This window comes from Lithobates pipiens, unplaced genomic scaffold (genome assembly GCF_037356315.1).
Source record: "Lithobates pipiens isolate NorthernLeopardFrog02 unplaced genomic scaffold, aLitPip1_a1.2 Scaffold_8, whole genome shotgun sequence".
NCBI lineage: Eukaryota > Metazoa > Chordata > Amphibia > Anura > Ranidae > Lithobates > Lithobates pipiens.
Window position 1 is genome coordinate 681,839,487 of NW_027507903.1, and position 27,966 is coordinate 681,867,452.

General features: G+C 51.9%; 1 protein-coding gene across 1 annotated transcript; it reads right to left on the reverse strand.

Moving 5' to 3' along the window:
- Nucleotides 1-75: 75 nt before the first annotated feature.
- Nucleotides 76-27,908, reverse strand: LOC143962116 (C-reactive protein-like). The gene is made up of 3 exons (XM_077471441.1): nt 27,827-27,908; nt 10,268-10,329; nt 76-733 (listed from the first exon to the last, which is right to left on the reverse strand). Exons 2-3 carry the CDS (start codon nt 10,323-10,325, stop codon nt 102-104), a joined length of 690 nt encoding a protein of 229 aa, XP_077327567.1. The 5' UTR covers nt 10,326-10,329; nt 27,827-27,908; the 3' UTR covers nt 76-101.
- Nucleotides 27,909-27,966: the final 58 nt, after the last annotated feature.

Below are 27,966 nucleotides of genomic sequence, written 5' to 3' on the forward strand. Positions count from 1 at the left end.
TTAAGAAGCAGCAATATGTAGAAATACAAGCAAGGGACAGAGGCCACCTCAAATGAAGCCAAACGCAATAATATGAAGGGGGCTCAAAAGGGTGTGTGGATTTAATTACAAGGTTTATAGTGGTTGAGATATGTGCACTGAAATTTTGGCTGGACAAGAATATCCCCTTTAATTTCATAACGAAGAGAATTCCAGTTAATGATATTTCCTTGGGCATTGCTATGTAGGGCTTGCAGCATTTCATCTGGTGTCAAGACATAATCCCACATGTGGACATCGCTTATTTCTCCAACAAATGGCCACAAAGAGAAAGACTGGCCCTCAAAAGTGTTCTGTCTCTGGCCGAGGACAATGCTGGTTTCAGCCGCGATAGAAGACCCTTTTGTGGAGACCGTTCTGAGGTAGAGCTTTCCATTGATCCAAAGTAGGACCACTCCAGTGTCCGAGTCCCAGGTCACACAGATGTGCCTCCAGACCAATGACTCGGAGGCTGTAATAAATCTAGTGGAGTTCCCGTTTATGTATATAGAGGTGGAGAGTGAATAATCGGCGATATAAAAAGCTTCTTCCATGCCAGGAGTAGCTAGAGAGAAGAGACTGCAGGTGCCCGGGAGATCGGTGTAAGAACGTAGACAGACGCTGACTTTCTCCAATGGCTTTGTAATATTGGGTGTTAAAGACACGTAATCTGTGTTGGTTTCTTTGGGGAAGAGGAAGACTTTACCGTTCATGTCTAGAAGAAAAGAAACTCAAATCACTTATTGCTACAGGTATGCTGTATATATATAGTGCAAAGACACATCTACCCCCAAGGTATATAAGAGGGAATATATATATAGGAAGTGTGTGGATTTAGGGGGGGGGGGGTGCAGCGTGGTGCAACAACACACATTCAGTCCAGATGAAAGAACTTGTATGCAGGGGCGGACTGACAACTCATGGGGCCCCCGAGCAATAGGAAATTATGCGTCCCCCAGGCAATCAGAGATTATGGGGCCACACAGTATACACAAACACACACACAGTATACACACACGTTTCTATTGGCTGAGAAGGTACTGGAGAGGTGGGGCAGCTATAATCTCAGGATTTTTAGACCAAAAGTATGTCGGTAAGGGACATTTCAGAGACAGATGTAAAAAAAACCACACATTTTTACATACTGTCCCTGGTTTTACTGAGGCTGGCAACCCTCATTGGGCCCCCTAGGGGCAGTGCCCGAGTGGCCCAATGGTCAGTCTGCCCCTGTTTGTATGGTAGTCAGAGTATAACAGTTCACAACAAGCCCAGCGGGAAGGCAGCCCAACCAGGAACACTCAAGGATGAACAGATGATCGGTAGAGGAGCAGATCTCAGCTGAACTAACAGCATCTGTTTTGAGGGGCGGAATGTGGCCTGGCCAGTCCAAGCCCAAGCATGGAGGGTTTCCAGGAAGAGTCGCAGATTCCTAAGCTTTCTCTACTAATCTGAAACATTTTCCTACCGCTATCACTGCCCCTGACAGGCGGGTGACCTGTCCTTACATTACCCACAATCTTAAATAGATTCTGCCTACCCAAGATGGCCACCAGAATCACATGGGCTGTCATCATCCAACCAGATTGCTGCTCCGGTGACCCAGGAAACCATAGAGGAAGGAACCATGTTCCTCTTGACTTCCTCTCTCTTCCTCTCTCTTTGCACTGCTGCTACATTAGCCCTTGTACACACGATCGGAGATTCCGACAGAATGTGTCCGATCGGAGCGTTTTGTCGGACATTCCGACTGTGTGTGGTCTGCATCGGACTGTTTCCGTCGGAATATCCGTCGGACCAAATTTTCCAACTTGCCGGATATATTTTCCGACAAAATGCTCCGATCGGACATACTCCGATCATGTGTGAAGAATTCCGATCGGACAAAGTGCCACGCATGCTCAGATCAAATTCCTACATCAAAGCTATTGGCTACTAGCCTGAACGTAGTCCAGTCGTAACGAAATAACGTCATCACGTTCTGAACGATTGGATTTTCCGACAACTTCATCCGACCGTGTGTATACAACAGTTTCGGACAAAATCCGACGGACAAAATCCGATGGATTTGGTTGTCGGAAACTCCGACTGTGTGTACAAGGGCTTAGAGCACCACCTGCATTAGAGAAAGTGGACCGTGCCTGCCCCTCTCTTTGACAAATGCTGTCTTCAGCATGAAAACTATTCCGAATCCTAGGTGGTGCTGTGGTTGAGCACCACCTGCAATGGAAAAAAATAGACTGCACCTGCCTACGAGTGTAGCTCTGCTATCAGATGGATGGGGAACAATCCCCATCCATCTGTTTTTAGTGCACCAGATCAGATCGGATGTTCGTGGTTGTCAGCAGACGCATGACCACTGATATCTGCCGCTCCATAGAGAGCAATGGATGGTCCAATCGGATCTGCCTGAAAAACTGTCAGGTGGACCCAATCAGTCCATGCAATCAAAAGGGTCCTAATCTTTTTGTTCTATCTACTGGAGAGCAGTCCCAAGCAACAGGCAGAAGTAGACAATGCCCTAGGCCAGGGGTGGGCAACCTTAAAGTGGTGGAGATCTACCTGAACAACATGGAAGAACATGGAAGAAGTCAAAGATCACCGGGCACTGTGCTGCCTCCTCACACCTGGTTTAAACCTCTAATTGCTGTATTACCGTGTCACATTTTTATCACATGGCAATCATGGGAAAATGGTTTGTTTTTTCCAAAAATTTCCAACATGTCATGATTATTAAAATTCGATGGCCGCACGGAAATTAGCCGTTGCTGCTGCCCACTAATGGTGCGAAATTCGTACGAAAATTCGTAAATAAGATTTTCGAAAGAAAGTTCTTTCGAAATTCGACCCATGTATTGTTGTGGGTTTGTAAATCCCTGTAGTTGATTTATGGTTTTAACGCCCCAATCCCTTCTTCCTTTTGGTGTACACATGGAGGAGCAGGAATTAAGGCTTCTGTTGCTTTTAGTGGGTGCTACCGCCTGCCAATCACGACCCATTCATGTAAATGGGGCCACTCTGGAAGTGCCTCGCACCTGCATGCTTCTGTAGGGTCCAAAGCAGGTGGTGAGAAAGCAACGCAATACTGCTATTATGCCCAGTGTATTGATTCACACCTGACCTGAAGATCTCTTCTTTCCTGCTTCTGGCACCATTCTGGAGACCGCTAGCAGGGATAAGAGATGGAGTGCAGTTGGTATCACTCTGCATGGGACAGGAGGTGGCACTACAGAGGAGGCATCGGCTTATGTGGCTCTTGCTCCCTACTACAGCTCCAACTTTACATGCAGTCCCTCTGTATAGTGAGGCCCGGAACGAACAAAAGAGAAACAAAATAGTGCAGGGCCGGGCATGACTATGTGGAATAGTGAGACAACAAAGGGTTAAAAAGTGTGAGGAGTCTTAAGGGGGAGGATTTAAGAAATAAAGGAATCTGAGGGGGAGGAGAGTTTATTTAAAGGGGAGGCGGGGACTTCCGGGCACAGTCAGTGAGAGAGACAGAAGGAGGCCGTTTTACACGTGCTGCTCCTCTGTCAGTGCTACCAGGAGGTTGCTTTTATCACGGCGCGATGGCGGGCTGCAGCGTCCAGTGGGGGGACGGAGTGGCGTCTAGGCGGTGGTGCGGTATGGGGATTGTGCGGAGGGGTCAGCGCCACGGAGGGAGGGTCGTTTCTGCGCTCGGAGGCCCGGTACACTAGGCGTTTCTCGCCCCTGCTCCTCTCCCCAGCGGCGAGCAGCGCCACATCGGTGCCCCCCCCCCCTTTTTTAGCGGTCCGCCAACCCCACCGGCGGGGAGCACACGGGGGTTTAGCCCCCATGAGGTGCAGAACGATACTTGTCACTGGGGGAGCGAGGGGGGTGGGGCTGTGGGCTGTAATGGCGCCCGTTCCCTGGCAGCATGCGCAGGCCGGTGGAGATTGCGTCCCCCCCCCTTCAACAGTGCCAGCCGGGGGGGAGAGCCAGCGGGGGAGGTGCTGGGTTACCCTGCGGCTCCACGGGGCCTGTGGGAAGCGCGGAATGGAGGAGGACAGCGGGGCGGCCCACCTGGCGATAGGCAAGCGTGGGGCTGGTGCTGCGGTGGACGGATCCGCCGAAGGGGTGAGGCCCACTGTGCAGCTGGGAATCTACGGCCCCCAGGCCTGCTGCACTTGGGAGGCTGCTTCCACCTATGGGCCCAGCTCATGAGGTGAGGTCGGGGGAGGAATGGTCCAGTTTGGAGGAAGAGGAGCAGCCTTGGGATCTCGCATCGTTGGAGTGGCAGGAGCAGCGGCTGTGGGGCCCTACCCGTCAGCTAGGTAAGATGGTCCATTGTCTCACGTCGAGTTTATTGATGCTCTTTGTCTGTTGCTGGAAGTGGGGAAATGGGGGTGCTATGCTGCGGGCACGTACGGATGCGGCAGTTGTCCCCGGGGCGTCGGGCATTTTCGCCTGGCACTGGTGGGACGGTGGGGAAACTGGGCAGTTGTTGGGGGGTTGGGAGGACCTGTTTGGGGGCCCCCGCGGGTAACCCCAGGGGTTGACGGGGGGAAAAAGAGCAGATAGCCCCCCCCCCTCGGCCTTGACAGGGCCCCCTGCCCAGCGTCCGGGTGGGCAGGCTGGTGCAACGTGCGGGGTGCAGGGGGGGCCCGGGCGGGTTGTGTTTGCAGAGGCCACGTAGGGGGTTTTCCATGTGTTCCGAGGGGCTGTTGGGAGCCCATTTACGGCTGGGATTCGGATCCAGCACGGCGGGGTGAGTATGGGTAGTTCTTCTCTTGCTGCACCTTGGAGATTGTGGGTCGTTGTGCCTTGGCTGCAGGCGTTGGCTTTGTTGCCGAGCGAGCGGTCAAGGGACAACAGGCACGTTGCTCGGCTCTTGCCGGTTACACTGCGGCCAATGGGGGGGGCACATTAGGTTTCGGAGGGGGTCCGCTGGGCTGCAGTATGGTACTTCCTTTAAACAGGGAGGGGGTGGTTCGTCGATCTCTCTGGTGGGATGGCGGGATATCGGCCTATGTGGGCGCTTGGGGTTTTAGACGTGGGGCCCCCCGAGGCAGTTTTTCTTCAAGGGGGTGGGGGGCTGGGGAGACACCCGCCTCGGTGTTTATATGGGAGCTACGGTGGACTGGGGGGTTACGGCTGTCCTGGGCAGGAGGGCATCTGCTGTGGGGGGTTCTTATCCCCTGTCCCTGTGTTTTCAGGGAAGTTGCCTGTGTCGAGGAGTTTGCGAACAAGGGGGATGGTGACGGTGGGGAGAGGGGGAAGTATGCAACCTTTTTCCAAAATAGGTACCCTGATTGGGGGGGCGGCTAGGCTGATGGGTGTGTAGAAGATTTCTTGGGCTGCCGTGTTCCCTGGCGGGGGTGCCGTTTATGGTGCAGTATTTACGGTCTGCTCCGAAACAAAATCTGGGGGGGGGGGTTTCGGTATAAATGGAGAGGGTGGGGCATGGGGGAGGGCCCTGGTTATGATAATAAAAAAAAAAAAAAAAAAAAAAAAAAAAAAAGGAAATAATATGGTGGGAGTTGGTTTGTTCACCAATGGGAGTGGTCCCTGAGGAGGAATCAAAGGAGGTTCGTCTTATGCCCCAATTCTCGTTTCCCAGCTGGGATTCGGTTGCTGTGGGGAGGGACCCCGAAGCTGGTATGGCGTCTGATTCTTCCTTGACGTTGCTGACAGATGGGTTAGCGCTATGTGAAAGGAACATTCGGGGCTTAGCCTGACATCGAGGTAGCTTTTCATTGTTCTTCGGGGATGCTGGGGCAAGGGACCGTTGCAGGAATGGAGGTCTGGCCAGGGGTTGCTCCAGGCCTTGCAAGCAGTTTCATATGTTAGTCACGGGGGAGTGGGTGGTTGAGAATATGTTGGGCCTGTTTCCGTCGTCCGCTATTGGATGCCTTTCTGGGTGTGGGGATACCGACCTCGAAAGGGGGGTGCGATTCTCCTGTCTATGTTACGGCACTTTGCAGGTGGGTTCGGCATGCCATGGGTGGCGGTTATAAATACTGAGGGCTCGTGGGCGGATATTAATTTTCTGGGGCATCAGGGTTGCCCCGGATCCTCGAGTGTAGGTGGTCGGGATTGAGATTCGGGTATGTCGGGTCAGCGGGGTTTGATTGGGGTTATTAGTCTTTACTGGGCGTGTTTTACGTTTGCAGGTCGCAGCAGTCCGCGTGCAGGGATTTCTGCCGACGGCTGTCGGTGGCAACAGCTAGGGTGCAGACCAGGCCCGATTTATAAGGTTTTCTACGGAATACGAAGGGGACCGGACTGTTGGGCGCGCGTGTTGGAGGAGTATCAGGGGTGGTCGATTTGGGCTGGACCGGGGAGTAAGCTGACATTGATTGGTTGGCAGGGGCCTGGCTATGGAGTTGTGGGGGAGCCGTGTAGGAACTTGAAGAGTGGGTGGCAGTTTGACACTGTGTGCGGTACGGGTTGTCTACCGCATACCCACGTCCTAACAGATGGTGGTACGGTTGCTGCACCATTTTCGTATGGGCATTGCATACAGTTGACCACTGTTATGTATGCTGCACGCCTCCTAGGAAGTGTCCATACTCTGTGGGATTTCCTGTCTCGGTTTTTCGTGGGCCGAGTTCGGGAGGTAGCTCCATCTGCAGAGAAGGAGGGGTCCCCGGGGGTGAGTGGGTCGGCCGGGTGGCTTGCAACACGGTAAGGAGTGCATGGATGGTTTTTTGTATGGCTTGCTGGGGGCTGTGTTGGTTGGGTCGGAAGTCAGAAGGTGGGTGCGGTATTTCCTTCCATGCACATGTGGGTATGGGGGGGCGGTGTCCGCCGTTAGGCGGCAAATGGCTGGTTTGGCTTTGTTCATCCACTCTCGGGGGCCAGATGGACGTCGCGGAGGGAGTGTTGGGAGCCACACGCGTTTACAGGGCTTCGGAGGGGTCACATGCATGCGGACCCTTGATTGCCAATTGTTTTGCGTTCTTTGGGACATGGGGGCCATTGGGGTTCCATGTGTTCCTTGACTTAAGGGATACAATTTATACAGCTGTTTTACATAGCGTTTTTGGCGCCATTCGAGTGGGGGGGGGGTGTTGGTGGGCCCCTACAGGCGGAATAAAGGGGGGTTTTTTACGGCTCTAGATGTGGATTTCAGGGGAGGGTAGTGTGGTTACGTTTGTGCGGGTCTAGGTCAGACCGGAGGGAAAAGGGGAGTGTGCAGCTGTGTACATTGCCTGGTTCCCAGGTCTGCCCTGGGAGGGTGGTGATGGACTCTTTGAGTGTTCAGTTTTTAGGGGGGCGGGCCATTTTAGTTGCACAAGGGGGGTTCCGGAGTATCCACGTTCCAGTCGTGGTGGTTTATCGGTAAAGCCTTAGGGCAGTGGGGTTGGACTGTATGGGCGACCACAGGGGTGCCAGGGGTGGGGCTGACTGAGGTGGCGGTAATGAGGATTGCACGGTGAGAAGGTAGGTATTTTCGCACTGGCGTTTGCCTACATATGGTTACACACTTGGGAGTGGGCATGGTACGGGGTTGGAGGTAGCTATCTAATAGTTGGCTTTGCTTTAGTTGTGGAATGTGTTCTAGGTTGGTGTTACCCTGGTTTTGTCCATTCTGTCCTTTCAGGTGAAGTGCAAATCTGCCTTGTCTGGATATAGGGGCATCTCTATGTCTGTGGGTGTTACCTTTGTTTGTCGTGCTGTCCTTTCAGATGAAGTGCACATACGCCTTGTCTGGATGTGGGGGCATCCCTATGTCTGTTGGTACTACCCTTGTTTGTCATACTGCCCTTTCAGATGCAGTGCACATACGCCTGGTCTGGTTATGGCGGCGTCCCTATGTCTGTTGGTGCTTCCCCTTTGTGTGTCGCTCTGTCCTTTCAGATGAAGTGCGCATACGCCTTGTCTGGATATGGCGGCATCCCTATGTCTGTTGGTACTACCCTTGTTTGTCATACTGCCCTTTCAGATGCAGTGCACATACGCCTGGTCTGGTTATGGCGGCGTCCCTATGTCTGTTGGTGCTACCCCTTTGTGTGTCGCTCTGTCCTTTTCAGATGAAGTGCGCATACGCCTTGTCTGGATATGGCGGCATCCCTAGGTCTGTTGGGGCTACCCCTTTGTTTGTCGTTCTGTCCTTTCAGATGAAGTGCACATACGCCTTGTCTGGTCATGGGGGCATCCCTGTGTCTTTGGTGATACCCTTGTTTGTTGTTCTGTCCTTTCGGATGAAGTGCGCATACGCCTTGTCTGGATATTGAGGCATCCCTAGGTTGTTGGGGGGCCAGGTAGGCGGAGGATAGATCAGATAACAGGCGGCTGGGCGTTTCTCGGGAGGAGGTGTGTATCCACTGGATGGGGACCCCTGGGATGGTGTGGAACAGGGTGGTACCGGAGGTGCAACATTAAGCTTGGCTCGGTCAGGCAACTGGACGTTCTGGTTCTCCGGGTGGGAGAGGATGTTTAGGGGTCAGTCTCATCGGGGGGGTACGCTCGGCTGTTTAAGTCAGAAGGTGGCACTCCGCTCAACCTTTCCCTGCCGGGTTCATGGGTGGTCCGACATTGTTGCCCGGACTACAAGATTTGGGCATTATCAGTGGCAAAGTATAATAAAGCCTGTATGTGGTGTAAAAGGTTGTGGGTGAGTGGTTTCATGTAAGGGGGTTTGGGCTGTTATACACATGGAGTTGGAGCCTAAGGTGGGTATGTTTTCCGGGGGGCGAGGGGATTCACCTCTCGGCTGGGGGTATTGACCGGTGGGCGCTGGGTCTTTAGGAGGAGATTCAGCGGGCCCTGCGGGTGTGGAGGGGCCCTCAAGGGTAAGGGGTTATCCTTGCGGGCTGTGGCGGTGTCTTTGGTCTTTGATGGTGGCAAAATCATACGTGATGGAAGTGGTGGGGGGCTCATCGGTAGTATGTGCCCCTCTGGTTTATTCCAGTGGAACGGTGTCTGCTGGAATACGGTAATGGTTGCACTGCGGGAAGGGGGTTGTCTCCAAACTGATCATTCGGCTGGAGGCCTGTTATGGTGAAAAAGGTCCCGCAGTGTAGTGGTGGAAAGTGTTAAGTTTCGGGTACCATCATAGACCAATAGACTGTTATTTAAAAAGTTGTCGTTACAAAGGTTATATGATAAAATTGGAAAATATTTAATAGTTGGTTAATAATAAAAGGCTGCTATGGCCATTTTTATACTCCAAACTCCTGTGTGGTCTCATTATTTTATGGGGGGGTAAAAGAAAAGGGGTTGGGGTAGTATGTGTGGTCCAAGGACAGTAAAAGAAGGTTGGGGATATCTAGACTACACTAGTCAAGTGAGGCCCGGAACGAACAAAAGAGAAACAAAATAGTGCAGGGCCGGGCATGACTATGTGGAATAGTGAGACAACAAAGGGTTAAAAAGTGTGAGGAGTCTTAAGGGGGAGGATTTAAGAAATAAAGGAATCTGAGGGGGAGGAGAGTTTATTTAAAGGGGAGGCGGGGACTTCCGGGCACAGTCAGTGAGAGAGACAGAAGGAGGCCGTTTTCCCACCCACCCTCCCTGTGTTTCTGTTGTGTGTTGTCTGTTTGTTTCCTTTTATTTCAGGAACCGTGGACTTGGGTCGTCATAGCAGCTGTGTAACGGCGGTGTCTTTGGTCTTTGATGGTGGCAAAATCATACGTGATGGAAGTGGTGGGGGGCTCATCGGTAGTATGTGCCCCTCTGGTTTATTCCAGTGGAACAGTGTCTGCTGGAATACGGTAATGGTTGCACTGCGGGAAGGGGGTTGTCTCCAAACTGATCATTCGGCTGGAGGCCTGTTATGGTGAAAAAGGTCCCGCAGTGTAGTGGTGGAAAGTGTTAAGTTTCGGGTACCATCAGAGACCAATAGACTGTTATTTAAAAAGTTGTCGTTACAAAGGTTATATGATAAAATTGGAAAATATTTAATAGTTGGTTAATAATAAAAGGCTGCTATGGCCATTTTTATACTCCAAACTCCTGTGTGGTCTCATTATTTTATGGGGGGGTAAAAGAAAAGGGGTTGGGGTAGTATGTGTGGTCCAAGGACAGTAAAAGAAGGTTGGGGATATCTAGACTACACTAGTCATGAACTCTGATGCTCTGGAATGGCAGGGTCAGCAAGCCCAGACTGCGATCTACCAGTCACCTGTCCGAGATCTACTGGTAGATTGCGATCTACAGGTTGCTGACCCCCCGCCCTAGGCACAAGGGAAACACAACAAATACTGAAAATGATCAGAAAAAATAGAGGAAGACAGAAGATTGTGATTCACTCATTGGGTAAGTGTGCCCAGGCTCCATCACTTACCTTCTTGTGCCAGAGACGGCGGGATCACCAGCAGGATCATCATCACACACAGAGCCATCTCCCTGAATAACACAAACCAACTGTTAGCTGAAATCCTTCATATTTCTACTAATCAGACTACACACTGAGGATGCAGAGAACTGTCATGTACATTGGTCCGGGAAGGATGAGAAGGGGAAGGGATGAGCAAAGCTCAGAGTCTTTATTTCCAAGAAATGTTTCCATTTTCGGCAAAATGCATGGAAACCAATTGGGAAGGCGAAATGAAGATTGTTATGTTGTAAGTTTACAATGGTCTTTAAATGTCAACTGAGGGTTACATATAACACTTTCCTGAATCCCATCTTGGGCAAAAATAACCCTTAACATACTCTCCAGAAAAACAATCACACCCTCTAAATGAAAAACATATATATTTATATCGGGCTGATGCTGTGCCCATTATGAGGAGTTTTATACCTTCCTTGCATTGAGGTTTGAGCTCTCCACTTTTGCTGTGCCCATTATAAGGGGTTTGCATCATTCCAGCATTGTGTACCAGGCTTTGCAAACCTTCTATGTCCATTGTGAGAGTTCCCTCCATACCTGCACTGAGTTCCCCATTCTGTACACCTGCTGTGCTCGATATGACGGGTTCCCTCCATTCCTCCACCATTCCTGCACTGAGTTCCCCAATCTATACACCTGCAGTGCTCAATATGATGGGTTCCCACCATTCCTGCACCATTCCTGCACTGAGTTCCCCATTCTGTACACCTGCTGTGCTCAATATGACGGGTTCCCACCATTCCTGCCCTGAGTTCCCCAGTCTATACACCTGCTGTGCTTGATATGACAGGTTCCCACCATTCCTGTATTGAATTCTCCAGTCTATACACCTGCTTTGCTTGATATGATGGGTTCCCACCATTCCTGCACCATTCCTGTATCGAGTTCCCCAGTCTGTACACCTGCAGTGCTCGATATGATGGGTTCCCACCATTCCTGCACCATTCCTGTATTGAGTTCCCCAGTCTATACACCTGTAATGCTTGATATGATGGGCTACCACCATTCCTGCACTGAGTTCCCAGTAATGTACACCTGCTTTGCGCGATATGATGGGTTCCCACCATTCCTGCACCATTCCTGTATTGAGTTCCCCAGTCTATATCCCAGGTTCCCACCATCCCTGTTCCAAGTTCCATTGTGTGTACACCTTCTGTGCCCATGATGAGGACCTTTGATCTCCTTTGTTGAGCTCCTGGCTCTGCACACCTGCTTTACCCATTAGGAGGGGTTACCACCATCCTTGCAGAATTCTTATTATATATTATGGAATTTGTTACAGGAAGAACTGGACCACACAAAGGTAGGTGGGAACACCCAACATTCCCAGGAGGAATAAAGATGGTTCAGAAATTATGGAAGGGAGGGGGGGGGGCTTGCTGCTGGTGTATCCAAGACAAGAGAGTCCTGCAGCCATACCCCCCCCCCCCGAAGGGGAGGGGGTCGGCGTAAGGACGGCATGACAGGTGCAGGACAGCCCTGTTGCCACTTTAATTAGCTGCCCAGGGGGAGGCCGCTTTAAGGCGAGGGGTCAGGCGGAGGTAAGGGGCGGAGCTACGGCATGGTACGTGATAGCGGCGTACCATGCTTTCACTCGGAGAGCGGAGGAGGAAGCGATTGCACGCACCCTCCCGCTCGGATCTGGGGGACAGCATGGCGGCAGGTACGGAGGCGTTCCTAGCTCAGTTGCGGGCGGCGGTACACGGCCAGGGCGCTGCGTGGCTCCGGGAGCAAATTGCGGCCATGGCAGCAGAGGGGGGGGGCACAGACACCAGGGGAGCAGGGGCTACACCTCGGGCTCGGCGTTCCCGGCCGCCCGAGCGGTACAGCCCGGATGCCGGCCCGGGTGGGCCTCAACGTGCGCTGGCGGGCACTCCCAGGAGGGAGGTGGGCTCAGGGTCCGATGGGCAGCGTCAGGATCTTTCGGCTTCCACCCCGGGGACTTCTGAGCAGAGTGCAGTGCCACGGAGAGGTGTGCGGAGGAGGGGTCAGGACACGCCTGCGCGGGTGACGGACATGGCGCAGGGTTCGGCGCCCCCTGCGCGGCGCCGATGCACGGGGAGGCCGTCGGGCACCGGGGGAGAGGAAGACAGCGGCAGCCAGCCAGGACGGCGGGGTCAGGACCTGCAGCGGGTGGGGGCCCCTCCAGTTGCCGCGGCCCCCAGTCCCAGGCGCAGGGGTAGCGGAGACCGTGAGAGTCCGGAGGCCAGGGCGATCACTGCCGGGACGAGAGCAGGGAAGAGTCGGCGGGCCGGGAGGCGCAGGTCCCCTTCACCGAGGCGAGAGAGCGGGGCTGGTGGTCGGGAGCAGAGGGCATCTCGCGTGCAGCACCGCAGACCCTTGGCCATGGAAGCTGGTCCATCAGTGAGTCGCACGCCACGCCAGGAACCGCCGGCTGTCAGCGAAAGATCCGAGGGCGAGCTGTCGGAGTCGGATGACCATGGCGAGGACGGTCGGTCGTCGACGGTGGGTCCGCAGGAGGCGGCTGCGAGGTCCGGTCCTGGGCAGCCCGGTGAGTGTGTTTCTTCTTCTTTTTCTTCTTTGTTGCATGACTTGATGGCACGGGGTAGTTGTCCGGGTTCCAGCGGGGTAGGGGGGAATGTCGAGGCTGCAGTCAGCCCCCCGAAGGATAGGGCGCAGGAATCCAGGGTGGGGCGGGAAGGCCTGGGGGGTTTGTGGTTGGGCTTGAAGGAGCTGGTTCAGCGGTTTGAGCCTGGGGCTGTGGGGGGACCGGCACAGGCTTGGCCGCAGGTGCCTGGGCCGCTCGTGGCCCAGGCTGGGGGGGTGGCCGGGGTGCAGGCTTCTGCACCTACGGTTGAGGTGGGTTCGGCTGCGGTGCCGTTGGCATCGCCGGCGGCCAGCTCGGCCGACGGGGGGGGTAGTAAACCCGCGGAGAAGGGTGCGGACTCGGTGCGGTTGGCGGATGCGGCGAGGAGCGAAGTGTACGTATGCTTCGAGGGCCCGTTAGGTGCGCATCTTAAACCGGAGGTGAAAGAGAAAATATGGAAGGGTGAGTATGTCGAGCTTTTCACCCTGTTGCCGCTGGAGAAGTTCAACCTGGACAGGTTGAAGCCCGAGGAGCGGAAGAAGGAGGATGAGGAAAAACGGCGCTATAGGTTGATTCCGCGTACCTTTGCTAATTGGCTTCAGGCATTTGCGATCCTGGCAAGCGTCGTGGGAGAGAAGACGCCGGAGCACTGTTCGGCGCTCTTTGTGTACTTGGAGTCCATCAGCGAGGCGCACAGGACCTACGGAGGGACGGCGTGGCTCCGTTACGATGAACAATTTCGACAGAGGATGGCAGTCCGACCGTCTCTTCACTGGGATCATAAGGATATCAGCTTATGGATGAAGCTCATGACGGCTGCGCGGGCCCCAAGCCAGTTTTTTCCGTCGGGGGTCGGAGGTTCGACAGCCTCGGGACAGCCGACCGAAAAGCGTTGGGGTTTCTGTTGGCAATTTAATGAGGGGACGTGTAAGTTTGGGGCCACCTGCCGGTTCAAACATGCGTGCTCCGGATGCGCGGGATCTCACGCATTTGCCAAATGCTTTAAAAGAGGAAAGGGGCGTCCCGGAGATTCTGCGCACAAGAGGGACGACGCCGGTGCGGGTGGAAAGGATGGTGCCTTTCCTCAATAGGTACCCCGATCGGGTGGGGGCCCGCTCGCTGGAGGATGGGTTTCGTTTTGGTTTTAGGATACCTTGTTCACTGTCTTCGGTGCCCCCTCTGGCAAAAAATTTGAAATCCGCGCTGCAGTATGCAACTGTCGTTTCGGCGAAATTGGAGAAGGAGGTGGCTTTGGGTCGAATGGCGGGTCCCTTTCGGGAGATGCCTCTCCCGGACCTGGTGGTTTCCCCGCTGGGGGTGGTTCCTAAGAAAGAACCGAATAAGTTCAGATTGATTCATCACCTGTCCTTCCCTAAGGGGGGTTCGGTCAACGATGCCATTGCTCCGGAGGAGTGTGCGGTGACGTACACTTCCTTTGACGCGGCCATTGCCTGGGTTCGGCGTTATGGCAAGGGGGCGCTGATGGCGAAGTCGGACATCAAATCGGCTTTCCGGCTCCTGCCGGTGCATCCAGAGAGTTTTCGACTGCTGGGTTGTTCCTGGGAGGGGGGGTTTTACGTGGACCGGTGCCTTCCGATGGGATGTTCGATTTCGTGCGCCTTCTTTGAACAGTTCAGTTCCTTCTTGGAATGGGCCGTCCGTGATGTGTCGGGTCTCAACTCGGTTATCCATTACCTGGACGACTTCCTGTGTGTAGGGCCGGCTGGGTCCAACGTCTGTTCGGTCCTGTTGGGTACGCTTCAACATCTCGCAGAGCGGTTCGGGGTCCCGTTGGCCCCCGAGAAGACGGAGGGTCCTACGGATTGTATCACGTTCTTAGGGATTGTGATCGATTCTGGGAAGATGGAGTGTAGGTTGCCGCTGGACAAGCTAACGGGGCTTCAGGCGGAAATACGCGGGATGGCTGGATTGCGGAAGTTGCAACTTCGTCGGTTGCAATCGTTGCTAGGGAAGCTGAACTTCGCCTGCCGGATCATGCCGATGGGGCGTGTGTTTTGCCGCCGGCTGGCGGCCGCTACGGCGGGCATTTGTGTCCCGACCCATTTTGTAACGCTCAGTCGGGACCTCCAGGAGGACCTGAGGGTGTGGCTGGGGTTCTTGGAGTCCTTTAACGGACGGGCCCTTTGGATGTCTGGGCCCATCAGTAACTGCGATCTGGAACTCTTCACGGATGCGGCGGGGTCCACGGGGTTCGGGGCCTTTTTTAAGGGCCAATGGTGTGCAGCTCGCTGGCCATCGGAGTGGGCGGAGGCGGGACTGCTGAAGAACCTGGTTCTTTTGGAGCTGTTTCCTATTGTGGTGGCTGTTGAGATTTGGGGGGAGTCATTCCGTAACATGAAGGTGAGATTTAATTGCGACAACCTGGGTGTGGTGCAGGTGGTTAATCGGCTGACGGCGGCCTCTGGGCCGGTTGTCAAGCTGTTGCGGCATCTGGTGCTACGGTGTTTGCAGGTTAATTCTTTCCTGTATGCTGTTCATTTACCGGGGGTGGACAACACGGTTGCTGACGCTCTGTCTCGTTTTCAGTGGGACAGATTCCGGGGACTGGCACCGGAGGCGGAGCGTCATGGGATCGAATGCCCCGAGGGCCTGTGGGCCTTAGCGCTGGAATAGCGGCTCATTGGATCAGGCAATCTGTGAGTAAGGCTACGTGGAGCGCCTACTCGAGGGTTTGGCAGGACTGGTCGGCTTGCCTGGATGCGATCGGCATGGCCCCGGGCGCTGCGGGCATGGCTCAGGCGGTGTTCTATTTTCTTAGTGGAGCTATGGCTAAAGGGGTTTCGGCAGCTTCAATTGACCGCAAACTGGCTGGGCTAGCATTTTTGTTTAAATGGCAAGGGCAGAGGGATCATACCAAGGAATTCTGGGTGAGACAGGCCATCAAGGGATACCGTCGGGCGCACAAACAGAGGGACGGGAGGCGTCCAGTCTCTTTTGACCTCCTTCGCGGTTTGTGCCGGGTGGTGGGGAAGGTTTGCGGCTCGGATTACGAAACAGCGCTGTTCCGGGCGGCATTCACTCTGGCCTTTTTTGGGGCGTTTCGGATCAGTGAGCTGGTCAGCCCGTCGAAACGGGTGGCTGGGGGGTTGGCCAGGGACGACGTTGAGATCGACGGTGACTCGGTTGGTATCCGGGTACGGCGGTCAAAGACTGATCAGATGGGTCGGGGGCTGCGGGTGGAGGTGTTGAGGATAGGTGACTCCGATATCTGTCCGTTAGGGGCGGTGGAGAGGTTTTGGCACAGGCGACCTCGGGGCGAGGGCCCCTTTTTGTTGCACTTGGATGGCTCTTATCTTTCCAAATTTCAGTTTATCGCTGTTTTTAAAAAATGCGTGGCGGAGGCGGGTTTCGACCCGAGGAATTTTTCCTCTCACTCCTTTAGGATTGGGGCGGCTACGGAGGCATCCAGGGCGGGTTTGAGTGACGAGGCTGTGAGGAGAATCGGACGGTGGGAGTCAGACAGGTTTAAGTTGTATGTCCGTCCGCAATGGGTGGTGTAATGCGGGTAGGGGCACACCCCTTTTTTTTGGGGGGAGGCGGGGTGTTTGTCGTGTGGTTGTGGTATGTTAATCCAATTTTTATCTACAGGTTTTGGTGTGGGCCTGGTGTGGATCCTGGGCCATTCCTATGTTTTTTGGGGTGCGAAGAGAGCTGACATTCGGCCGAACGGCAGACAACTTCGCATACCCAGGCAGGAAGCACAGGTTCGCTGGATCGGGGTCCCTGGCATGAGATGGAACAGAGTCCTGGGCGAAGTTCACAGGTTTTCTCGCCTAGACAGGTCTCCAGATGTGTTGCTCTTGCATGTGGGGGGAAATGACATGGGGGTCAGGTCCATGAGAGATCTCATCAGGGACATCAAATGCGATTTCTTACGTTTAAAAGCTGCATATCCTAACATGGTGCTGGTCTGGTCCGACATGGTGGGCAGGATGTCCTGGCGGTGGGCTTTGTCTGATAAGAAGGTGGATCGGGCAAGGGTGAAGGTGAACAAGGAGGTCAGCAGATTCTTCATTAGAAACGGGGGCCTTGCCGTTAGGCACAGGGAGCTGGAAATAGACACCTGGCGTTATTTGAGGAGTGATGGTGTGCACTTGAATGAGGTGGGGACGGATCTGTGGGCCTTGGGTCTCCAGGAGGGCATCCAGCGAGGGCTGCGCGTGTGGAGGTGCCTGCAAGGGTAAGGTTTTACCCCTTTCAGGCTGTGGCGGCGCTTGGGGATTTTTGGGTAGGAAAGGGGAGGTTTTTACAGGTAAAAAGACTGTTGTACCCATCCATGGGATGGGGGTGGTTAATGTACTTTCAGGTTAAGAGTTGTTAACCTGGAAGGGTTAAAAGGGGTAGTGATGGCCGAACGGTTCGCCCGGCGGTCGTTTCGCGGCGAATTTCCGACATTCGCGGTCCGCACGTTCGAACGCCTTTTTCCGTCGTTCGCCGCGGCGGACTTACGTGTTTAATGTATACAAGAACTTTAACCTTTGGTGACACGTTTATCATGTGATACAGGACAGCCAATTGAGACATGACAGCACATGGACACTTGTACATTCCCCCTAACCTATAAATACACCCGATCCGGTGGCCATTTTACATTCTTTCTTCTGTTAAGATAGGGACAGGTTCCTGTGTGGAGTAGGGAGAGATAAACCACTAGCTATTTGGTACACAAAAGTTCTTTTCAGGACTGGTATAGGTGTTAGGTGTTGATAGGTTTGCTGTGCTGCTGATTCTTGCAGCAGCCTGAGTGTCTTTTGTTAGTTTAGAGAAAGGGAAAGGACGGTGTATGCTACAGGGACAGCCAGATTAGTCTTTCATCATCATCATCATCATCATCATCATTAGCTGTTACTATCAAGGTCCACAAAAGAGCTGTTCCAGTAACCACTAATCGTTCTCTTTTTTTGCCAATTTGTATAGGGACAGGAAGGAAGCAGTGTTGTCAGGCAGTGAGGGTAATTTTAAAGACTTGCTGTTATTATTAGTTCCACAAAGGTTCTTTTCAGGACTGGTATCAGTGGTACAGTAATAGGCTTGTACATGTATAATATTCTTTCTTCCAAATATAGAAAGGATATTATACTTGACTGCTGCCCTTCTGCTGCAGTCTGCTAAACATTCACAACTCACTTGTTCCACAAAAGTTCTTATAAGGACTGGTAACTTGGTATAGGGTGCTACGGTACATAGGCTTGAGTGCGGTACAGTCTGCTGTTCTGTAAGGACCGCTATCGGTCCACAATAGATAGGGTTGACGTGCACCACTGCTGACCGCTGCCCTATACTGCAGCAGTCCTTCAGCGGTATAGGGACTGACGTACAGTCTGCTAATCACTAACACACAACCTGCTTGTTCCACAAAAGTTCTTATAAGGACTGGTAACTTGGTATAGGGTGCTACGGTACATAGGCTTGAGTGCGGTACAGTCTGCTGTTCTGTAAGGACCGCTATCGGTCCACAATAGATAGGGTTGACGTGCACCACTGCTGACCGCTGCCCTATACTGCAGCAGTCCTTCAGCGGTATAGGGACTGACGTACAGTCTGCTAAACACTAATACACAACCTGCTTGTTCCACAAAAGTTCTTATAAGGACTGGTAACTTGGTATAGGGTGCTACGGTACATAGGCTTGAGTGCGGTACAGTCTGCTGTTCTGTAAGGACCGCTATCGGTCCACAATAGATAGGGTTGACGTGCACCACTGCTGACCGCTGCCCTATACTGCAGCAGTCCTTCAGCGGTATAGGGACTGACGTACAGTCTGCTAAACACTAATACACAACCTGCTTGGTCCACAAAAGTTCTTATAAGGACTGGTAACTTGGTATAGGGTGCTACGGTACATAGGCTTGAGTGCGGTACAGTCTGCTGTTCTGTAAGGACCGCTATCGGTCCACAATAGATAGGGTTGACGTGCACCACTGCTGACCGCTCACCTATACTGCAGCAGTCCTTCAGCGGTATAGGGACTGACGTACAGTCTGCTAAACACTAATACACAACCTGCTTGGTCCACAAAAGTTCTTATAAGGACTGGTAACTTGGTATAGGGTGCTACGGTACATAGGCTTGAGTGCGGTACAGTCTGCTGTTCTGTAAGGACCGCTATCGGTCCACAATAGATAGGGTTGACGTGCACCACTGCTGACCGCTGCCCTATACTGCAGCAGTCCTTCAGCGGTATAGGGACTGACGTACAGTCTGCTAATCACTAACACACAACCTGCTTGTTCCACAAAAGTTCTTATAAGGACTGGTAACTTGGTATAGGGTGCTACGGTACATAGGCTTGAGTGCGGTACAGTCTGCTGTTCTGTAAGGACCGCTATCGGTCCACAATAGATAGGGTTGACGTGCACCACTGCTGACCGCTGCCCTATACTGCAGCAGTCCTTCAGCGGTATAGGGACTGACGTACAGTCTGCTAAACACTAATACACAACCTGCTTGTTCCACAAAAGTTCTTATAAGGACTGGTAACTTGGTATAGGGTGCTACGGTACATAGGCTTGAGTGCGGTACAGTCTGCTGTTCTGTAAGGACCGCTATCGGTCCACAATAGATAGGGTTGACGTGCACCACTGCTGACCGCTGCCCTATACTGCAGCAGTCCTTCAGCGGTATAGGGACTGACGTACAGTCTGCTAAACACTAATACACAACCTGCTTGGTCCACAAAAGTTCTTATAAGGACTGGTAACTTGGTATAGGGTGCTACGGTACATAGGCTTGAGTGCGGTACAGTCTGCTGTTCTGTAAGGACCGCTATCGGTCCACAATAGATAGGGTTGACGTGCACCACTGCTGACCGCTCACCTATACTGCAGCAGTCCTTCAGCGGTATAGGGACTGACGTACAGTCTGCTAAACACTAATACACAACCTGCTTGGTCCACAAAAGTTCTTATAAGGACTGGTAACTTGGTATAGGGTGCTACGGTACATAGGCTTGAGTGCGGTACAGTCTGCTGTTCTGTAAGGACCGCTATCGGTCCACAATAGATAGGGTTGACGTGCACCACTGCTGACCGCTGCCCTATACTGCAGCAGTCCTTCAGCGGTATAGGGACTGACGTACAGTCTGCTAATCACTAACACACAACCTGCTTGTTCCACAAAAGTTCTTATAAGGACTGGTAACTTGGTATAGGGTGCTACGGTACATAGGCTTGAGTGCGGTACAGTCTGCTGTTCTGTAAGGACCGCTATCGGTCCACAATAGATAGGGTTGACGTGCACCACTGCTGACCGCTGCCCTATACTGCAGCAGTCCTTCAGCGGTATAGGGACTGACGTACAGTCTGCTAAACACTAATACACAACCTGCTTGGTCCACAAAAGTTCTTATAAGGACTGGTAACTTGGTATAGGGTGCTACGGTACATAGGCTTGAGTGCGGTACAGTCTGCTGTTCTGTAAGGACCGCTATCGGTCCACAATAGATAGGGTTGACGTGCACCACTGCTGACCGCTCACCTATACTGCAGCAGTCCTTCAGCGGTATAGGGACTGACGTACAGTCTGCTAAACACTAATACACAACCTGCTTGGTCCACAAAAGTTCTTATAAGGACTGGTAACTTGGTATAGGGTGCTACGGTACATAGGCTTGAGTGCGGTACAGTCTGCTGTTCTGTAAGGACCGCTATCGGTCCACAATAGATAGGGTTGACGTGCACCACTGCTGACCGCTGCCCTATACTGCAGCAGTCCTTCAGCGGTATAGGGACTGACGTACAGTCTGCTAATCACTAACACACAACCTGCTTGTTCCACAAAAGTTCTTATAAGGACTGGTAACTTGGTATAGGGTGCTACGGTACATAGGCTTGAGTGCGGTACAGTCTGCTGTTCTGTAAGGACCGCTATCGGTCCACAATAGATAGGGTTGACGTGCACCACTGCTGACCGCTGCCCTATACTGCAGCAGTCCTTCAGCGGTATAGGGACTGACGTACAGTCTGCTAATCACTAACACACAACCTGCTTGTTCCACAAAAGTTCTTATAAGGACTGGTAACTTGGTATAGGGTGCTACGGTACATAGGCTTGAGTGCGGTACAGTCTGCTGTTCTGTAAGGACCGCTATCGGTCCACAATAGATAGGGTTGACGTGCACCACTGCTGACCGCTGCCCTATACTGCAGCAGTCCTTCAGCGGTATAGGGACTGACGTACAGTCTGCTAATCACTAACACACAACCTGCTTGTTCCACAAAAGTTCTTATAAGGACTGGTAACTTGGTATAGGGTGCTACGGTACATAGGCTTGAGTGCGGTACAGTCTGCTGTTCTGTAAGGACCGCTATCGGTCCACAATAGATAGGGTTGACGTGCACCACTGCTGACCGCTGCCCTATACTGCAGCAGTCCTTCAGCGGTATAGGGACTGACGTACAGTCTGCTAAACACTAATACACAACCTGCTTGGTCCACAAAAGTTCTTATAAGGACTGGTAACTTGGTATAGGGTGCTACGGTACATAGGCTTGAGTGCGGTACAGTCTGCTGTTCTGTAAGGACCGCTATAGGTCCACAATAGATAGGGTTGACGTGCACCACTGCTGACCGCTCACCTATACTGCAGCAGTCCTTCAGCGGTATAGGGACTAAGAGTTTTGTCACAGGGTCATTTAAAAAATGACATGCAGAGGAAGAGGCAGGCCCTTCCGCAGGGGTGGTAGGGGTAGGGCAGGAGCAACAGGCTTGAGCCAAAGTGGGAAGTTGCAGAAGGTGCGTTCAATTACTTTAAAGGATGCACCAGACTTGGTTGAGTGGCTCGCTCAGCCTTACTCTTCTGCACCCTCCTCATCCTCTCGATCTGCACCCTCTTCTTCACTCTCTGCTATGTGCACCCCCAAAGACACTACCACCAACAACACGACCACCACCACCACCACCACATACCTTCCGCTTGAGTCACTGGAATTATTTTCCGATCCATATCAAGAGGACATTTCTGATGCGCAGCCACTCTTGGTATTGGATCAGGAAGAGGAGGTAGCAACAAGCGCTACTCAGCAGTCTGACGCCAGTACCCAGATCAGCCCAAGGAGGAGGTTGGTCCCCGGTGTTGCTGCCTACTCCGAGATCTCTACTTATAGCGGTGGGGAAGGTGACGTTGATGATGACGTGTCTAGTGATGTCACGTGGGTGCCCACAAGAGAGGAAGAGGAGGGGAGTTCAGAGGGAGATATGGACCAGCAGATAGGGAGGAGAAGCAGCAATGACTTACATTGCACAGCAGGGACAAAGCAGACTGCAAATGTATCAGGAGCGAGTCATCGACCATGTACGGTCACATCTGGCGCTCCCAGGACACCGGCACATGGCTCCGCAGTGTGGGCTTTTTTTAACGTGTCCGCTGCTGACAATAGCGTTGCCATCTGCAATCTTTGCAGTCAACGCGTTAGTCGCGGTAAGCCCAATACTCACCTAGGGACGACCGCCTTAAGAAGGCACATGAGCAGCCATCACCGAGCCCAGTGGGAGCAACGGAACACACAAAGCCACACTGCAGGCTCTCACCGTCCAGCCTCGTCTTCTACTTCTCCTTCTCCTCTCTCCTCACAATTGTCCTCCACTCCACCTTCCATCACGCCAAGCTCACATTTTTCTGCAAAAAGGCAGGCTTCCGTGGGCCTAATGTTTGAGCGTAAAAAAATGATGATGCCGGATAACCCTCTTGCCCAACGGTTGGCGGCTGGCTTGTCAGAACTCATAGCCCGCCAACTACTGCCATATAAACTGGTGGACTCGGAGGCCTTTCGCAAATTTGTGGCCATTGGAACATCACAATGGAAGGTCCCAGGAAGGAAGTATTTCTCAGAGAAGGGCATCCCAGAGCTATATGGCCATGTTCAGCGGCAAGTGAATGTATCTCTGGCACACAGTGTCGGTGCCAAGATACATCTGACCACAGACACGTGGTCTAGCAAACACGGGCAGGGAAGGTATATCAGTTTTACTGCCCACTGGGTGAACCTTCTGACGGCCGTCAAGCATGTAACCCGTGGCACCCGTGTAGATTTGGTTTTACCGCCACGGATTGCATGCAGGCCTGACTCTTCTTCTCCTCCTCCTACTCCATCCTCCTCCCTCTCCTCCTCAGCTGCCTCCTCCTTTTCCGCTGCTAGCGTCTCTTCCACTGCACCGCCCAAGCTCCCCAGAACCTATTCCACATGCCAGGTGAGACGTTGCCATGCCGTGCTGCGTCTGTTGTGCCTGGAAGCAAAGAGCCACACTGGCCCGGCACTCCTTTCAGCTTTGCGTTCACAGGCAGATGAGTGGCTAACACCGCTCAATTTGACAGTTGGTAAAGTGGTGTGTGACAACGGTGCCAATCTGCTTAGCGCATTGAAACAGGGCAAAATCACGCACGTGCCGTGCATGGCACACGTCTTAAACTTGGTCGTGCAGCGATTCCTTGTCAAATACCCTGGGGTCCAGGACATCTTGCGGCAGGCAAGGAAAATCTCGGCCCATTTCAGAAGATCTTACACGGCCATGGCTCGCCTTGCTGACATTCAGCGGCGACACCATCTGCCGGTCAGACGTCTTATTTGCGATTGCCCGACGCGATGGAACTCAACCTTCTATATGCTTGATAGGCTGCTCCAGCAGAAACGTGCAGTTAACGTCTACCTGTATGAACTCTGCGAAAGAAACGGTTCTGGGGAGCTGGGTTTTTTTTCACCGCGCCAGTGGCTGCTCATGCGCGACACATGCAGACTTCTGCGGCCATTTGAGGAGATCACCAAACTGGTCAGTCGCAGCCATGGCGCCATCAGTGACATGGTACCTTATGCCTTCTTTCTGGAGCGTGCATTGCGTCGTGTCATTGATCAGGCTGTGGAGGAGCAGGAGCGGGAAGATGAGGAAGTCGCAATGCTGGATGAATTCCCAGGGGGGGCTACTCTATCTGAGACAAGTCAACAACAGGAGTCTGATGAGGAGTCAGAGGAGGATGGTGCCGGGGCGGATGAGCAGGAGCAAGAAGAGCATGCTTTAAACCTTTCTGGGATCCCTGTTGTGCGAGGATGGGGAGAGGAGAATGAAGAGGACGACATTATCCTGGATGATGAGCAGGAGCCAGGCCACCACACCGCTTCCACTTTAGTGCAAATGGGGGCCTTCATGCTCCAGTGTTTTAATAGGGACCCCCGTATAAAAAGCATGAGGGTCAAGGACCAGTACTGGGTGGCAACGTACTTAGACCCCCGGTACAAACACAAAATGGCGGAAATGTTACCGCCGTCGCAGAGGGCTGTCAGAATGCAGCACTTCCAGGCCTTGCTTCGAGAAATGCTGCATTCTGCTTTTGCGTGCGCTGGCAGAGGAGCAATTCCCACTCCCAGAGAAGGATTTGCGGGTACCAATCCAACAGCGCCTGCAAGAAGAGGCCGGTTTGAAGATGTGTTGGTGACTTCGGATATGAGGTCATTCTTTCAGCCGACCCATCGACAGGTGTCATCCGGATCCAGCATCAGGGAACGCCTAGACCGTCAGGTGTCCGACTACATTGGGTTAACGGCCGATGTGGACGCTCTGAGGAGTGATGAACCCCTAGACTACTGGGTGGGCAGGCTTGACCTCTGGCCAGAGCTTGCCCAATTTGCAATCGAACTGTTGGCTTGCCCCTCATCCAGTGTCCTGTCCGAAAGGACGTTCAGCGCAGCAGGGGGGATTGTGACCGATAAGCGTACTCGCCTAGCTCACCACAGTGTTAACTACCTCACATTTCTAAAAATGAATGAGGCATGGATCTCGGAGGAATTCAACACATGTGACCAGTAGACCATGTATATGTCTATAAACTATTTTTTTAATCAAGCACACAGACCTTCTTAATTCATTTGGCTCACTTCCTTGACCCAAAAAAGCACACCGTACTATATGCCCCTACCCTCCTCTTTGAAGAGGTTGAGCGGTGTCATATTTCTACTGGGGCTGCTTATGATATCCCTGTGCTGTGCTGACTTCCTCCTGGGGGTTCTTATTATGAGGGGATCACACCATCCCTGTGCTGTGCTGACTTCCTCCTGGGGCTGCTTACGGTGCTGCTGTCAGTGCTGTATGTCACGGTGCTGCTGTCAGCGCTGTATGTCACGGTGCTGCTGTCAGCGCTGTATGTCACGGTGCTGCTGTCAGCGCTGTATGTCACGGTGCTGCTGTCAGCGCTGTATGTCACGGTGCTGCTGTCAGCGCTGTATGTCACGGTGCTGCTGTCAGCGCTGTATGTCACGGTGCTGCTGTCAGCGCTGTATGTCACGGTGCTGCTGTCAGCGCTGTATGTCACGGTGCTGCTGTCAGCGCTGTATGTCACGGTGCTGCTGTCAGCGCTGTATGTCACGGTGCTGCTGTCAGCGCTGTATGTCACGGTGCTGCTGTCAGCGCTGTATGTCACGGTGCTGCTGTCAGCGCTGTATGTCACGGTGCTGCTGTCAGCGCTGTATGTCACGGTGCTGCTGTCAGTGCTCTGTATTACGGTGCTGCTGTCAGATGCCTCTATCACGGTGCATGTGTCATTCCGGTATGTCACGCTGCTGGTGATCATCTCCTGCACCCTCTTCTTTGCCTACCCTGGTCCCTGACCTTCCCTCTCCTCCATTGCCTTCATTAGCTCCATAGTCCTGAATTGTTAGAACAATTTCCCAAATAAAATAAAAATGCTTGTAGTTATCGATCCCAAATTCACCTCATACATGTATTATGTCATTGTCCAGATGGTGGGACTACGTTTTACCCCCTAATAATTACCACGTGGCCGCAAATTCGACATGAAGGTTTGCAAAGTTCGCCTCCCATTGAAGTCAATGGGGCCCGCGGCGAACGGTCGGTTTCGCGAACGTTTGGGTCCGTTCGCATTTCGCGTTCGCGAAACGTCCCGTCGGAAGTTCGTCCATCACTAAAAAGGGGTAGGTCACTGTGATGGTTTGGGTATAGCCTCCGAGACAGGGGATACCGTCTGGAGGTCAAGAGGTCAAAAGTGGGAAGTCGTTCGCAGTGACCAGTGTGTTGTTATGATGGTACCCATGACCCGTTTAAAGGCTGGGAATGTTTACATTTTGAAAGTTATTTATAGTATTTTATTAAACTATATATATTTTTGTTAATAAATTAAGGCCAGTTGGCCATTTACTCCATACCTTGTCCGTGGTTTTTTAAAGGTGGGGATCAGGTTTTGGAGGCGGGTGTCGGCCATGGGTGGGAGGTTATGGATACGCATCTAGGGGGGGCTTAAGTCCTTACAAATGTCATGTAAAAAGAAGGAATGAATAAGCTCACTAGGCTGCACCTATGGCTAAAATACCACTAATCAGTGAACTGACCTCTAATCATAGCAGACTGCGCCTACTAAAACCGATATAATAATTAGAGCCATGATTAAGGCATTACAGACGCTAAAATTTGTAATTATAAAATGTTGGACAGCAGTAAGAATAATGGCAAAAAGTCACATACAAATAAATATATGAAGATACAGGGCACCCCCAAACCAATGAATACATATCCATGGATACAATAGCATTACAACCTTAATGGGGTACCCCCAAACCAATGAATACATATCCATGGATACAATGTCAACACAACATTAATGGGGTACCCACAAACCAATGAATACATATCCATGGATACAATAGCATTACAACCTTAATGGGGTACCCCCAAACCAATGAATACATATCCATGGATACAATGTCAACACAACATTAATGGGGTACCCACAAACCAATGAATACATATCCATAGATACAATGTCATTACAACCTTAATGGGTCACCTCCAAACCAATGAATACATATCCATGGATACAATATCAGTACAACATTAATGGGGTACCCCACACCAATGAATACATGTCTATGGATACAATGTCATTACAACCTTAATGGGGTACCACTAAACCAATGAATACATATCCATGGATACAATGTCAGTGCAACCTTAATGGGGTACCTACAAACCAATGAATACATATCCATAGATACAATATCAGTACAACATTAATGGGGTATACCCCCAAACCAATGGAAGCATATCTATGGATACAATGTCCTTACAACATTAATGGGGTACCTACAAACCAATGAATACATATCCATAGATACAATATCAGTACAACATTAATGGGGTACCCCCAAACCAATGAATACATATCCATAGATACAATATCAGTACAAAATTAATGGGGTGCCTACAAACCAATGAATACCTATCCATAGATACAATGTCATTACAACCTTAATGGGGTACCCCAAACCAATGAATACATTTCTATGGATACAATGTCATTACAACCTTAATGGGGTACCACCAAACCAATGAATACATATCCATAGATACAATATCAGTACAACATTAATAGGGTACCCCCAAACCAATGAATACAAATACATGGACATAATGTCATTACAACCTTTAGCAAGACATTACAGAAGCTACAAAGAGCAGTTAAAAATGTGGGGAAGTGGTAAGGATAATAACAAACAATTGCCTAAAAATTAATATATGAATAGATACAGGGCACCCCCAAAACAATGAATACATATCCATGGATAAATGTCATTACAACGTGAATAGGGCACCCCCAAACCAATGAATATATATCTACAGATACAATGTCAGCACAACTAATAGGGCACTGCCACACCAATAAATACATATCCATGGATACAATGCCAACAAAACATTAATGGTGCACCCCAAACCTATGAATACAATGGGGCACCCCCAATCCAATGACTACATATCTATGGATACAATGTCAACACAACATTAATAGGGCACCTCCGCACAGGTGAATACATATCTATGGATACAATGTCATTACAACCTCAGTGGGGCACCCCCAAACTAATGAATACATATGGATGGATGCAATGTTAATATAGTTTAATAATGTACATAAAGACAACAAGTGTAAAGTAAATTCTTACCCAGAGTTTTCCACCTGGAACTCAGAGCAGCCAGAAGTGAAGGAGTGCCGGGAGAAGATCCAATACACGTCTACTTCTAAAGGGTTACAATGAAAGGCTCCTCCTGGGAAGGAACGCCCCCATCTATGGAATACAGTCCT

Excerpts from the sequence above, each read along its gene's own strand:
- LOC143962116 (XM_077471441.1), bottom strand. The coding sequence starts at position 10,325 with ATGGCTCTGTGTGTGATGATGATCCTGCTGGTGATCCCGCCGTCTCTG. Across the intron at positions 734-10,267 it reads GCCGTCTCTGGCACAAGAAG|ACATGAACGGTAAAGTCTTC; the intron begins GTAAGTGATGGA and ends CTTTTCTTCTAG.